Source organism: Pan troglodytes, chromosome 1 (assembly GCF_028858775.2).
Source record: "Pan troglodytes isolate AG18354 chromosome 1, NHGRI_mPanTro3-v2.0_pri, whole genome shotgun sequence".
NCBI lineage: Eukaryota > Metazoa > Chordata > Mammalia > Primates > Hominidae > Pan > Pan troglodytes.
Window position 1 is genome coordinate 75335745 of NC_072398.2, and position 15859 is coordinate 75351603.

Genomic DNA, 15859 nt, shown 5'->3' on the forward strand with positions numbered 1-15859 from the left:
CCTGGTTTCAAGTGATTCTCCTGCCTCACGTTCCCAAGTAGCTGGGACTACAGGCGCCCGCCACAATGCCTAGCTAATTTTTGTATTTTTAGTAGAGACAGGGTTTCACCATGTTGGCCAGGATGGTCTCGATCTCTTGACCTTGTGATCCACCTGCCTTGGCCTCCCAAAGTGCTGGGATTACAGTCATGAGCCACCATGCCCGGCCAGCAGTTTCTTAGAGAAGAATTTCTATCATTACCTGGGGTAATTGAGGACGTCTTTCCTGAATACTGTATTTGACCCAGGCCATCACTGCATTGAACACTTGTTCTTCACTGCGAACGTTTAGCTCATCACTGGATATTATATCAATGAGTTGATTGGCTGGAAGCAACATGAACTCTTCACTCTCCATTACCTGTTCAAAGTTAGGTAAGAAGAAAAAAAATCCTGTGATCACATTTATTGTCTCAGTGTTTTTCTTCAGGGTTATGGGACAAAGCCGTATTCTACAATGCGCTGAAGTTTCAAACGATACCAGAGGAAAGGAAAAATTTGAAAAGAGAACAAAGGAAGGTACAGAAGACACCATTAAAATTTAGTAAAAATAATCATTTGTGAGTCAAGCAATTTAAGAAAAATGACTTAAAAAATAAAAGATCAAAATAAAAATTTATATTCAAAATAAGACAAATTAACTATATCAAACTATAACTCCAGATATATGAGGCATATAAAAAGTTGGAAAAAGCTTTCAGAAGATTAGTTGCTGAATAGGCAGTGTCTAGGGCAGAAAAACCAAGGGGTCAGTTTCAAAAAAGAATAAGAGTGTCAGCAATTCTGTAAACAAGAATGAATATAATGAGGAGAGTATTAGACCAGTGAAAAAACTCTGACGACCAAACTCTCTAATATATATGCTAGTGAGAATCTACAAACACCAATAATTTATCTTTACCCAAGGCTAGGCAACTGTCAGAATGGAGATGAAACGGCAACAAGGATATTACCTTGTTGTACAGGCCAGCCACCTATTCCAAGACCTTGTAATTCCATTCATCAGAATGTAGAGTAAAAGGGACAGGGTGCAACGCAGAGGAAAGAAACAGTCACTGCTACCCTTCACGTGGTTTGTTATATTATTACTCACGAGACTGTACTACATGTGATGTCTATTAGTGCAGGCAGTACCTCTAATGAAGTTGATGGATTCTCTTGGGACAGGGTTATATTCATGCTCATCAAAAAGTCAGAATATTTGGCAGAATATGCAATAGGTCATAAAAATAATTTAAATATTTTAATAAGAATGTTTTCCTTAGCCAAGTGTGGTGGCTCATGCCTGTAATCCTAACAATTTGGGAGGCTGAGGCAGGAGAACTATTTGAGCTCAGGAATTCGAGACCAGCCTGGGCAACATAGTGAGAACTTATTTCTACAAAAATAAAAAATAAAAAAATTAGCTAAGGCTTGGTGTGGTGGCTCATGCCTGTAACCCCAGCACTTTAGGAGGCTGAGGCAGGCGGATCACTTGAGGTCAGGAGTTTGAGACTAGCCTGGCCAACATGGTGAAACCCTGAGGCAGGAGAATCACTTGAACACGGGAGACAGAGGTTGCAGTAAGCCAAGATTGCGCCATTTCACTTCAGCCTGGGCAACAGAGTGAGGCTCCGTCTCAAAAAAAAAAAAAAAAAGAAAAAGAAAAATTAGCCGGACATGGTGGTGCGTGCCTGTAGTCCCTTCTACTCCAGTGGCTGAGGTGAATGGATCACTTGAGCCCAGGAGGTCAAGGCTGCAGTACGCCGTAGGTGTACCACCATCACAGCACTCTGGCCTGAGAGACAGGTGAGGCCATATCACCAAGAAAATAAATAAATAAATAAATAAATATTCTCGAGTGCATTAGGAAAAAATACAAATCTCAAAACAGTAAAGGGCCATAAGGCCAGTTATATTTATAGCAGAAATAATAATGAATGCTTCAATTTTTATGGCATAAGTCTGCAAACCATCTGAGTGAGAGACTTTCTGAGGTTCAGGAAATTAAATAGTTACCCTTTAAATTTTAGCTGAGGTTGCTTAGGTAATTTAGTAATTAGAATGGTTGCATTTTTTTCTCTGTGGTAGGGCGGCTTAGTTTGGCAAGCAAAAATACAAGACATACTTATACTATAAATTACTTGTTTATCTGGAATTTAAATTTAATTGGGTGCCCTGTATTTTATCTGTTAACCTTGTGTTGAGGGACTATAAAGTCCAGCGCTAAATTTGGGGCTTAGCTCTAGTAAGTGTATTGGTCTTCACAGCATGCAAAAGTTTAGTCATGACTGCATCTTGCTTTCCTCTTATTTTTCTCTGTGATTTCTTCACTGAAGTATGGTATTGTGTATCTTTGTGAAGTGCCTAAACATTTTTTTTATATTTCATCAGAGTATAAACCAAATGTTATATAAATATCAATGATCACCAAGTTTGAAGTTTATGAATAATCTACTAAGGTGTTAACTCATTTAATGGAAATGCAAGATGACACGAAGATATGAAAATTTGGGTGAGAAAATATTTGGCACTAAGAGCAGAGAGTAAAAATAATACTTTTGATAGACATGCCTGGCTAAAATGCTACCTCTCCTTTTCCCGCACCAGTAAAATGATATTAATGATATACCATTTGGGCAGATCTAGCACTAAAGTCTATCCTTGAATCAAATAACCAAGTTAAGAAAATAATGCTTCACAATATCTACTCTTAAATAAGAGTTTAGAGGCGATCTGAACTCTAAGCCCCACACGATTATGGTAATCAGTTTACTTTTAGTTTCTTCAGATGAATGTAGATGCTATTTGAAGAATGAATAAAGCTGAAAACAAACATGAATGACTAAGCAAAGTCATCTGGAATTGTTCTAACAAGTATATGGTGAACTTAGTTGTTGAGTTTAGACAATTTAAAAATGTATGTTTATGAGCAGAGTAACACTGTATGAATTAAGCTAGGTCTAATGAAGTAGGAGAAAATTAAATACAGATTTGATTAGTTCAAAAATAATTTAAATGAGTCACAAATGTTAAGCTCCAAATGACTTCTTTTGCACCTACATGGAGCCATGCTAGTCCGATAAACAAGGGTAAGATTTCCTTACTGGGATTTCAATATGGTATGTATCAGGTTCACTTTGGAGGAAGGATTAGAACTAGAAGGGATTTCAGAACTTTCTCTACTATCAAGAATATTCTTCAGATATTTGTGAATACCTTAGATCTGAAACGCAACTTAGAGCAAGACATTAAAAAAAAATTTTAAGTGTATAGCTCAATGAGTTCTGATAAATTCATGTAAACATGACCACAATCAAGATACAGAATATTACCATAATCCAAGAACGTTCTGAAGCAGAGAATTCTTTTTTTTCTGATTTTTTAAATTATACTTTAAGTTTTAGGGTACATGTGCACAATGTGCAGGTTAGTTACATATGTATACACATGCCATGTTGGTGTGCTGCACCCAGTGGGGTCCAAAGCCTTTAGCATATTGTTTTGGAGCTCCTCAGTGATGGCAAATCTTTATTTTTGGAAAGTGGATTTGGTATTTGAAAACAGTGGGAAGAAATGAAGAGACAAGTCTGTTACGAAGGCATCTAAAGAAGTTAGATTATTTTCAATGAGAAATTAAATGTGAGTATAAAATAATGATTCTATCAACATTAATTAATAATATAAACCACACTTAAGTCATAGTATTTCCCCTTTTATACTTTGTTGGAATTAATTTACTAATAGTTAAGAATTTTTGTATCTAAGATCATGAGAGATACTGATCTGTAGTTTTCTTTTAGTGTCTGTGGTTTCAATCAGGGCAATTCTGGCCTTATAAAATGAGTTGGTAACTTCATTCTCCTTTTCTGAAAGACTTTGCATAGGATTAGTGTTATTTCTTCTTTACATGTTTGATAAATTCACCATCTGGGACTGGCATTTTCTTTGTGAGAAGGTTTTTAAATTATTAATTCAATTTATTTCATAGATATAGGGTTATTCTGTTTTTCTGTTTCTTCTTAGTTTTTGTAATTTGTGTTTTCTTCAGAGAATTTGCCTATTTCATCTCAGTGAATTTATAGGTAAAATGTTGTTCATAATATTTCCTCATCATCCTTCTTATGTATAAAGAATTTGTAGTGATATCTTCTCTTTCATTCCTGTTACTGGTAACTTGTGTCTTCTTTCCTTTTTTTCTTGATCAGTATGGAGATGGAGTTTCATCATTTTTTTTTTTTTAAAGAGCTCTTGGTTTTTATTCTAATCTTTATTATTTTCTTCCTTCTACTGTGGGTTTAATTTGCTCTTCTTTTTCTAGTTTGTAAAAGTAACCAGTGGAACAAAAATACAAACTTTCCTATATACCAAAAGAAATTAAAATAAAAAGCAAAGAAGATTCCACATAGAAAAAGAAATATAGTAAATATAACTGAATCAGGTACTATTTATAAAAATATGATAGAATTGAAAACAAACATATCAGTCAGAGCAATAAATGCAAATGGGCTTAAATTGCCTATTTAAAGGAAAGGATTTCAAATCTGCTCATAAAGCAAAACTCAGTTCCACACTAATTCAAGAAAATTACTTAAAACATCATATTTTGAACAGGCTAAAAGTAATGGGAAGAACAAATATATACAGTCAAATGGAAACAATAAGAAAACGAGTTGAAATCCAGATATCAGACAAACTAGAACTTAGACAACAAATGAATTAAATCTGACAAGGGAGAACACTTTACAAAGCTCAAAGTCACAATTTATCATCAAGACATAAAGTTATGATTATGCATAAGGCAACACAGTAACTACCTATAGATGATATAAAGAGAAATAGACACACTGATAATAAGAGACTTTAACACACAGGTCCAAGGACAAAAAAGGAATATAGAAGAGCCAAGCGACATAATCAATAAGGTATATCTTATGCATACATATCAAATACTATATTATGAGAACAGAAACTAGAAAATACACATTTTTCTCAAGCACACATAAAATAGAAAAATTGATCATATATTAGGTTACCAAGAAAGCAAATTTCATAGAGTAGAATTACTGCAAACACTGATCAAAGTGCACTAAAACTAGCAATTAAAAATGAAATTAAAAAACACAAAAAACCCTTCCATCTAGAAATTAAAAAAAATTATTAATAGCTTTTGAGTTACAGAAATATAAACAGAATTTCTATAAAACAATGATAATGAAGCACTAAAGACTAGAATCAATTAAATATATTAAAACTAGTGATCCGAGAAGAATAGCTTTAAATACTTATAGTAGTTAATACAAAAGAATGAAAATAAATTAAGTCTCAACTCAAACAGCTAGAAAAAGAATAAGCCAAAAGAAAGTACAAGCAAGAAGATAATAAAGGTAAAACCAGAATGAAATACAATCAAGCAAAAAGGTAGATCTAATTAATAAGTAAAAAATCCTCTTTGTTTGAAAAAAGTTAAAATGGATTATTAGTTAACTTATTCAGGAAAGAAACATTAAAAACACACACAAAATCAAAGTATTAAGGGTAAATAACCACTGCTACAGAAATTTAAAAATTAAAGAGATTACTTTGTATACCTCTATACAGATAAATTTGAAAACCTAGATGAAATTGGTAATTTTCTAGGGAAATACAGTTTACCCAAATTGATGCCTGAAAAGAAAGAAAATTTCATAGAAGAAACAGAAAAACTTAACAATAAATTACTTTACAAAAAAGCACGAAGCCTAGATGATTTCAGAGGGAAATTCTATCAAACTTTTACAGACCATAGTCTGCATAGTATATTTATTGTTTCAGAGCACAGAATATGAAGAAAACTTCCAACTCATTTTCATGAAGTATAATATTTATACTTAACTTGACAAAGACAGTACAAGGAAATTAAAGACTAATATCATTTACGAATATTGATGTAAAAATACTGAATATTAGCGAATAGATTCTAACACCACCACAATCAAAAGGTGTATGCCAATAATTCAAAGATGTTTCACTTGTAGGATTCCATTAATGTAAGTTACATTAATGAGTTTAAGGAGAAAGTTCATATGATTATCTCCATAAAAACTGAAAAAGTCTTTGACAAAATTCAACACTGCTCCTAATAAAAAGTATTCAAGAGAATAGGAATTGTTGGACATGAATACTTTTTTTTTTTTGGAGACAAAGTCTCACTCTGTTGCCCAGGCTGGAGTGCAGTGGCGCAGTCTCAGCTCACTGCAACCTCCGCCTCCTGGGTTCAAGCAAATACTTTCTAAACATGATAAAATATCTATACCTCAATCCTAAAGCCAGTATATTACTTAATGGGAAAACACCAGAGGCATTCCTACTAATGTCAGAAACAAATAAGTATGTACAATATTTCCATTACTATTTAACATTTTACTAGAGTTATCAAGCAACTAGACAAAAGAAAACAATTAGAAGCATGAACAATTGGAAAGGAAGAAATAAAACTACTGATATGCAGGTGATATAATAGGATTCCAAAAAAACTCTAAAGAACCAATGGTAAATGTAACACAAATAATTAAAAAATTCAGTGAGGCAGCTTTCATATACATTAATGATCACCAGTGAGAAGATATAATGGAGGAGAAAAACCTATTTTTGATAGCAACAAAAAATACTAAGAAGTGAATTTAAAAGGAAATGTAGGCTGGGTGGGGTGGCTCACACCTGTAATCTCAGCACTTTGGGAGGCCAAGGAGGGCGGATCATTTGAGGTCAGGCATTCGAGACCAGCCTGGCCAACATGGTGAAACCTTGTCTCTACTAAAAATACAAAAATTAGCCAGGCCTGGTGGTGCACGCCTGTAATCTCAGCTTCCCGGGAAGCTGAGGCAGGAGAATTGCTTGAACGGAGGTTGCAGTGAGTGGAGGTCACGTCATTGCACTCCACCCTGGGTGACACAGCCAGACTCCGTCTCAAAAAAAACAAAAAAAAAAAGAAAAGAAAAAAGAAATGTATAAAAGTTAGATGAATAAAACCATAAAACGTTCCCAAGAGATACAAAAATACAATTGAAGAAATAAAATCTTGTTATTGGACAGGACAACTCAACATCATAAAATGACTGTTCTTAAGTTTACTTATAAATTAATATGATCCCAATAAATATGCCAACAAGTTATTTTATTGGAACTAGATAAGGTGACATTAAAGTTCATCTGGAAAAATAAATAGCAAGAAAGCTTGGAAAACAATGAAAAACAAAAGAGTTACATGATGGGGAGGGGTTTACTAGTCCTACCGCATACATACTAAAATTCATTATAAAACTTTAGTAATTAAGCCATAATAAATAGAAAACAGTATCATACTGGTATATGGCCTAGAATGGAAGGTCCAAAACCAAGTACATACAGAAATTTAGTGTATAATAAAGATGCTATCTGAAATCAGTGGGGCAAAGAAAGGCTTTTAAATAAACGGTATTTAGACTAGATGGCCATTTGGAAAAAGATAAAATTAGGTCCATATTTCACACCATACACAAAGATAAACTAAGACCATTTACATGCTAGAAAAAATATGTGTAAATTTCTCTGTAACCTGGGTTTGGGGACACCTTTCAAACTCTGACTCAAAATCCAGATACCATAAAAGAAAAGACTGATACATTTGACTTTAAAAAAACCAAAAACTTTTGTATGATCAAAAATACAATAAGCAAACTTGAAAGACATGCAAACTGGAAAAAAATATTTGTTACATGTATCATGGATAAAAGGCTAACACTGTTAATATATAGAGAACTTTAAAAAATTGAAGAAAAAACCAAAAATCTTAATAGCAAAATGGGCAAAATACATTAAAACACAATTCACAAAAATTATACATATGGCCCTTAAAAATAGTAAAGATGTTCAACTTTAGTTATTTTCAGAGAAGTATACATTAAAATGATACTGAAATTCCCTTCTTATCTGTTAAATTAGCAAAAATTCCAAAGGCTGGCAATACAATCTGTTGGTGAGGCTGTGGACAAACATTTATCCTCATATATTACTGGTTAGAATGATTCAATCCCCATGGAAGAGAAATTGGTGATACTTAAATGAAGTTAAACTTAGGCCTTGCAATCCTATTTCTAGGAATTTATTCTAAAGATAAACTTCCAACAATATTGACATGTTCATATAAGATGTTATTCATTGCAGCATTATTTGTGATGGCAAAATATTTAAAGCTACCTAAATGCTCAAACATTGGAGACTGATTGAACCAACAGTGGTACATCCACACAGGGAGTACAATGCAGCTATGAAAAACAAGGACCATCTAAAACAACTAATATGGAATGAATTCCAGAAAATATTAAAAGGCAAGGTGCAACAAAATATATAGCATGCAAGAAAGACATAGAAATAGGAAAACATATATGTATTTAATTTTCCAAAAGGAAACACAAGACGGATAAACCAGAACCTACCATGCATCAAAATAATAAATAGCAACAAAGGACAATAATCTACTGAATAGAATAAGCCATGAGTCCACAGTGCTAATCAATGAATACGGGTTAAGAAAAATTCTTTCTTATAGCAGAATGTAGACAGAAAATGGAGTTTTTTTAAAAAAAATCACCACTTTGCAACCATCATAGTAAGTGTTCAGGAATAAAGGAATATGAAAGTAAAGGAGTAAAGGAATATAAAAGGAGTATAGGAGAATTCAGGAGTAAAGGAATATGATATTGGCAATATACTCTCCAATTACCCAGATAAAAATATTCATAGAGCAAGGAAAGAATGACAAGGTAAATGAGGCAAAATGTTAACAACTGGTGAATCTGGACAAAGCGTACATAAAAGTTTTGTCTTATTCCTGTGATTTCCTATAAATTTGAATATTTTTCAAATAAAGTTTAAATAGTATTTTTCCAATATAAGGCTAAAAAAGTGGTATTTTGTTTTGAAATATGTTTCTTTAATTATAGGTGAGGTTGAGCATCCTTTCATGTTTTGACCACCTTTTTTTTTTTTTTTTACACATTCCTTATTATACCCTATGCTTATTTTTCCATTGTATTTTTCATGGTTTTTTTTCTGATTAAATTTGGATGAGCTCATGGGAATTACCATTTTTCTGTCATGTATGTTCCAAATAGATTTTCTGAGTTTGACATCGATTTTTTAGTTCATGATGCTTTTTATGTTGGAAAGAACAAAAAATTTTAACTTTTATGCAATCAAACTAATCTTTTTATGGTGTCTGGATTGCATCCTGCGTAGATTCTTCTGTAGTACCAAAATGTTTATAATGTTTTAATGTTTCTTAAGGCCAATGGACCTAATACTATTAATAACTTTTACTTCAGCATATATATATGCTGAAATATATGTGTATATATACATATTTACATATATACACACATGTATATACATACATGTGTACATATGTATATATACACATATACATACGATATATGCATATATACACATACGTGTATATACATACACGTATATACACATATGTGTATATATCTGCACGTATATATACGTATATATCCTTCTTAAAATAATCTCTTCCTTTGCATCTCACAACCCATGCTTGCTCTTTTCTTCTATCCTCTCTAAATATTCCCTGTTACCATTGCCAGTCACTTATCCCTCAATATTGGAAAAATTTTAGGGCTTTTTTCTTCTCTCTCCCTTTCTCAGATGATCTCATTGGTATTGATTTGTTGACCTTGTTTATGGTGCCAAACTGTTCCATTCTCCAGTACACCTGTAGTACAAATTTCCAGAAGTAGGAAGCTGAGTCAAAATAGTGTGTGTAAAAAGTGTGTAACTTTGACAGATACCGCCGTAGTTCCTTTCAAAAGGGTTGTACTAATTTATACTCACACTAGCAATGATCTTATTTCCCACAGCCTTGCCAACAGGGTGTACAAAACTTCTGGATATTTGTAATCTGATAGATAAAAAATGTTACTTTGATGTAGTTTTGTGTTTTAGTTATTTTAAACAAGCAGATTTCATATGTTTAAGGGGAATCTGAATTTCTTTTCTGTTTATGGCCCATTTTTCTGTTAGGTCATCGGTTTGTGTTATTGACCAACAGAAGCTCTTGACATAAGGAGATTAATGTCGTCTATGATACAAGTTACAATTTTTTTTTTATCCAAAATGTGTTTATCGAGATGGTTTCCCACTTATCTTGATTCAGAGTGCTTTTAGTGCTGCTTTCATCTGAAGGAACATCCTTCTTGTAAGCCTTGCTTTTCCTCCTGTAGGCTGGCAGAGGACAGTGGAGCAGCCAACACACAAAACTACAGTTTGTGCGTGGCTAAAGACCATGGTGATTTTATAGCATCCTGGGCATTCCACATCCATGAAGTAGGAATTGGGGCTCTGAACCAGGCATTTCTTCTTGTGTTTCCTCTTCTCCTCTTCTGGAGAGGGATGAAGGAGATCCTTTGCAAGAGGCATGTTCTTGTGGGAAGGTCATCACCACCAGAAAGGACGATTTACAGATATTTTTCCCCAGCTTGGCTTTGACTTTTGTCTTGTAATTTTTGTTTTGCTTTGTTTTACCATGCAGAAAATTTTGAATTGTATGTAGTCAAATCTATCAATTTTATCTTCTGTCTTTTCTGGGTTAGTCAATTAGAAAGACCTTTTTCACTTCAAGATTATAAAGAAATTACTCCATATCATTGTGTAATATTTTCATGGTTTTATTTTGTATGTTTAAACGTTTGATCCATTGGAGGTTATCCTGGTGGACAGAAGGGTGGTATTAAAGTATAAAATAGAAAATATGTAAAAAATGGCAGATAGGAGGCAGGACTAACTTGCAGCCCCCAATTGGACAGACAGAACAGTGTGTGGAGATTCACACTGTGAACTTTTACTCCAAGAACCACCACAGGAACATACCAGGAAAACTGAAAATAATTCACAGATCCTTTGATAGAAGTGGCTTGCAGCTGCAAAATCTGAAAGCCAAAAAACTGTGAGTGCCCAAAAGTATGAGAAGGGCAAAGCCCACCTCTGAACACACATCCTCACTGGTGAACCTGAAAATCCAGATTATGGGAGAAGGATATAATCTTACCTACAGCTGAAGTGAATTTACTGACATATAAAAGTAGAAGCAACAGTAGGAAAAGCCCTGTAGGCAGTCCTGGTCCCTAGGGAGCCATTTCTGACTTTATCTCACAGGGGTCCTTGGGGAGAACAGCCAGTGGAACTGGGGAAGGGCCATAGAAAGAAGGAGATTTCCAGGTAAACTGTGTAATAATTTGACTGAGTGCAAATTTTCCTGGGCAGAATCCGGGGGGGCAAATGAGAAGTGCAGATACGACACAGAAGCCAAAGCCACAGCAGGCAGGGAGGGGCAAGGCCTGAAAGTCCTGCCTGCTTTCTCGGCAGGGAGAAATCAACTCCAGAAGGAATCTCAAAACCACGCAAATACATGGAAATTAAATAATCTGCTCCTGAAATGATCTTTGGGTCAACAATGAAATCAAGATGAAAATTAAATAATTCTTTAAACTGACAATAATAGTGATACAACCTATCAAAACCTGTGGGATACAGCAAAAGCGGTGCTAAGAGGAAAGTTCATAGCATTAAATGCCTACATCAAAATTCTGAAAGAGTACAAATAGACAATCTAAGGTCAAACCTCAAGGAACTAGATAAACAAGAACAAACCAAACCCAAACCCAGCAGAAGAAAAGAAATGATAGGCCGGGCACGGTGGATCACGAGGTCAGGAGATCAAGACCACGGTGAAACCCCATCTTTACTAAAAATACAAAAAATTAGCCGGGCGTGGTGGCAGGTGCCTGTAGTCCCAGCTACTTGGAGAGGCTGAGGCAGGAGAATGGCGTGAACCCAGAAGGCGGAGCTTGCAGTGAGCCGAAATCGCGCCACTGCACTCCAGCCTGGGCAACAGAGCGAGACTCCATCATTAAAAAAAAAAAAAAAGAAAAAAGAAATGATAAAGATCAGAGCAGAACTAAATGAAATAAAACAGAAAAAACAGTACAAAAGAGAAATGAAAGAAAAGCTGGTTCTTTGAAAAGATATACAACATGGATAGACCATTATCAAGATTAACCAAGAAAAGAAGAGAGAAGATCCAAATAAGCTCAATTAGAAACAAAATGGGGCTGGGCGTGGTGGCTCACGCCTGTAATCCCAACACTTTGGGACGCCAAGGTGGGCAGATCACCTGAGGTCAGGAGTTCGAGACTAGCCTGCCCAACATGGCGAAACCCTGTCTCTACTAAAAATACAAAAAATTAGCTGGGTGTGGTGGCAGGTGCCTGTAATCCCAGCTGAGGCAGAACAATTGCTTGAACCCGGGAGGCAGAGGTTGCAGTGAGCCGAGATTGCACCACTGCACTCCAGCCTGGGCGACAAGTGTGAAACTCCATCTCAAAAAAAAAAAAAAAAAAAAAGGGAGATATTACAACCGATACCACAGAAATACAAAAGATAACTCAAGGCTACTATGAACATCCTTATGTGCACAAACTAGAAAACCTGGAGGAGATGGATAAGTTCCTGAAAATATACAACCCTCCTAAATTAAACCAGGAAGAAACAGAAACTCTGAACAGACCAATAACAACAGTGAGATTGAAATGACAATAAAAAAAATTGCTAACAAAAAAAAAGTCCAGGACCAGATGGATTCACAGCTGAAGTCTATCAGGCATTTAAAGAAGAATTGGGCCAGGCGCGATGGCTCGTGCCTGTAATCCCAGCACTTTGGGAGGCTGAGGTGGCAGATTGCCTGAGCTCAGGAGTTCAAGACCAGTCTGGGCAAAACGGTGAAGCCCCATCTCCACTAACATACAAAAAATTAGCTGGGTGTGGTGGTGGGTGCCTGTAGTTCCAGATACTCGGGAGGCTAAGGCAGGAGAATCGCTTGAACGCAGGAGGTGGAGGTTGCAGTGAGCTGAGATCGTGCCACTGTACTCCAGCCTGGTCGACAGAGCAAGACTCCATCTCCAAAAAAAAACAAGACTTGGTACCAATCCTATGGACACTATTCCAAAAGACAGAGAAAGAGGGAATCCTCCCTAAATCATTCTATGAAGCCAGTATCACCCTAATACCAAAACCAGGAAAGAACATAACAAAGAAACAAAACTACAGACCAATATCCCTGATGAACATAGATGCAAAAATCCTCAACAAAATAATAGCTAACTGAATCCAACAGCATATCAAAAAGATAATCCACCATGATCAAGTGGGTTTCATACCAGGGATGAAGGGATAGTTTAACATATGCAAGTCAATAATTGTGATATACCACATAAACAGAATTAAAAATAAAAATCATATGATCATTTCATTAGATACATAAAAAGCATTTGACAAAATCTAGCATCAATTTATGATTGAAATGCTCAGGAAAATCGGCATAGAAGGGACATACCTTAAGGTAATAAAAACCATCTATGACAAACCTGCAGCCAATATTATACTGAACAGGAAAAGTTGAAAGCATTTCCCCTGAGAACTGGAACAAGACAAAGATGCCCACTTTCACCACTTCTATTCAACATAGTACTTTAAGTCCTAGCCAAAGCAATCACACAAGAGAAAGAAATAAAGGGCATCCAGGACCAGGTGCAGTGGCTCACGCCTGTACTCCCAACACTTTGGGACGCCGAGGCAGGTGGATTGCCTGAGCTCAGGAGTTTGAGACCAGCCTGGGCAACATGGCAAAACCGTGTCTCTACAGAAAAATACAAAAATTAGCCAGGCATGATGGTGCGCATCTGTAGTCTCAGCTACGTGGGGGGCTGAGGCGGGAGGATCGCTTGTGCCCTGGAGGTCAAAGCTGGGGGACAAAGCAAGACCTCGTCTCTTATAACAAACAAACAAATGAAATAAAGAGCATCCAAATTGTTAAAGAGAAAGTCAAACTGTCGCTGTTTGCCGACAATATGATTGTATACCTAGAAAACCCTAAAGACTCATCCAAAAAGCTCCAAGAACTGGTAAATGAATTCAGTAAAGTTTCAGGGTACAAAATTAATGTACATAAACCAGTAGTACTGCTGTACACGAAGAGCAACCAAGCTGAGAATCAAATGAAGAACCCAACCCCTTTTATAATAGCTGCAAAAAAAAAAAGAGAAAATACTTAGGAATATATCTCACTACAGAAGTGAAAGGTCTCTACCAAAACACTGCTGAAAGAAATCATAGATGACACAAACAAATGGAAACACATCTCATGCTCATGAATGGGTAGAATCAATATTGTGAAAATGTCTATACAGCCAAGAGAATCTATAAATTCAATGCAATTCCCATAAAAATACCACCATCATTCTTCACAGAACTAGAAAAAACAATCCTAAAATTCATATGGAACCAAAAATAAGCCCACATACCCAAAGGAAGGCTAAGCAAATCTGGAGGCATCACATTACCTAACTTCAAACTATTTTACAAGGCTATAGTCACCAAAACAGCATGGTACTGGCATAAAAATAGGTACATAGACCAATGGAAAGAATAGAGAACCCAGAAATAAAGCCAAATAATTAAAGCCAACTGATCTTTGACAAAGCAAACAAAAACATAATGTGGGGAAAGGACACCCTATTCAGCAAACGGTACTGGGATAATTGGCAAGCCACATGTAGAAGAATGAAACTGAATCTTCATCTCTCACCTTATATAAAAACCAACTCAAGATGGATCAAAGACTTAAATCTAAGACATGAAACCATAAAAATTCTAGAAGATAACATTGGAGAAACGCTTCTAGACATTGGTTCAGGCAAAGAGTTCATGATCAAGAACCAAAAGCAAATGCAACAAAAACAAAGATAAATAGATGGAACTTAAACTAAAAAGCTTCTGCACAGCAAAAGAAATAATCAGCAGAGTAAATAGACAACCCACGGAGTGGGAGAGAATGTTTGCAAACTACGGATCCAACCACAGACTAATATCCAGAATCTACAAGGAATTCAAACAAATCACCAAGGAAAAAAACAAATAATTCCATCAAAAAGTGGGCTAAAGACCAATAGACAATTCTCAAAAGAAGATATACAAATGGCCAACAAACATATGAAAAAATGCTCAACATCACTAATGATCAGCAAATCAAAACCACAATGTGATACCACTTTACTCCTGCAAGAATGGCCATAATTTAAAAAATAAAAACATAGGCTGGGTGCGGTGGCTCACGCCTGTAATCCCAGCACTTTGGGAGGCCAAGGCAGGCAGATCACCTGAGGTCAGGAGTTTGAGACCAGCCTGGCCAACATGGTGAAACCCCATCTCTACTAAAAATACAAAAATTAGCTTGGTGTGGTGGCAAATCCCTGTAATCCCAGCTACTCGGGAGGCTGAGGTGGGAGAATCGCTTGAACCCGGGAGGCGGAGGTTGCAGTGAGCCGAGATCATGCCACTGCACTCCAGCCTGGGCAACACAGTGAGACTCTGTTTCAAAATTAAAAAAAAAAAAAAAAAGATGTTGGCATGGATGTGGTGAAAAGGGAACACTTTTACATTGCTGGTGGGAATGTGGACTAGTGCAACCACTATGGAAAACAGTATATGGAGATTTCTTAAAGAACCAAAAGTATATCTACCATTTGTTCCAGCAATCCCACTACTGGTTACTGCCCAGAGGAAAAGAAGTCATTATATGAAAAAGACACTTGCATGTGCATGTTTATAGCAGCACAATTCACAACTGCAAAAATACGGAACCAGCCCAAATGCCCATCAATCAACGAGTGGATAAAGAAAATGTGGTATGTATATATACCACAGAATACTACTCAGCCATAAAAAGGAACAATATATTGGCCAGGAA

General features: G+C 35.8%; 1 protein-coding gene and 1 pseudogene across 4 annotated transcripts in view; both read right to left on the reverse strand.

The window, feature by feature from the left end:
- The window catches only part of KLHL20 (kelch like family member 20), a 70599-nt gene that overhangs the window by 33613 nt on the left and 21127 nt on the right, over positions 1–15859 (reverse strand). For all 4 annotated transcript variants that reach the window (XM_514005.7, XM_009438479.5, XM_016932822.4 and 1 more), the window contains one exon: positions 242–400. In XM_514005.7, coding sequence (XP_514005.2) covers positions 242–400 — 159 coding nt within the window. The remainder of the gene's footprint in view (positions 1–241; positions 401–15859) is intronic.
- On the reverse strand, positions 10221–10559 carry LOC107969311 (small ribosomal subunit protein eS27-like; annotated as a pseudogene).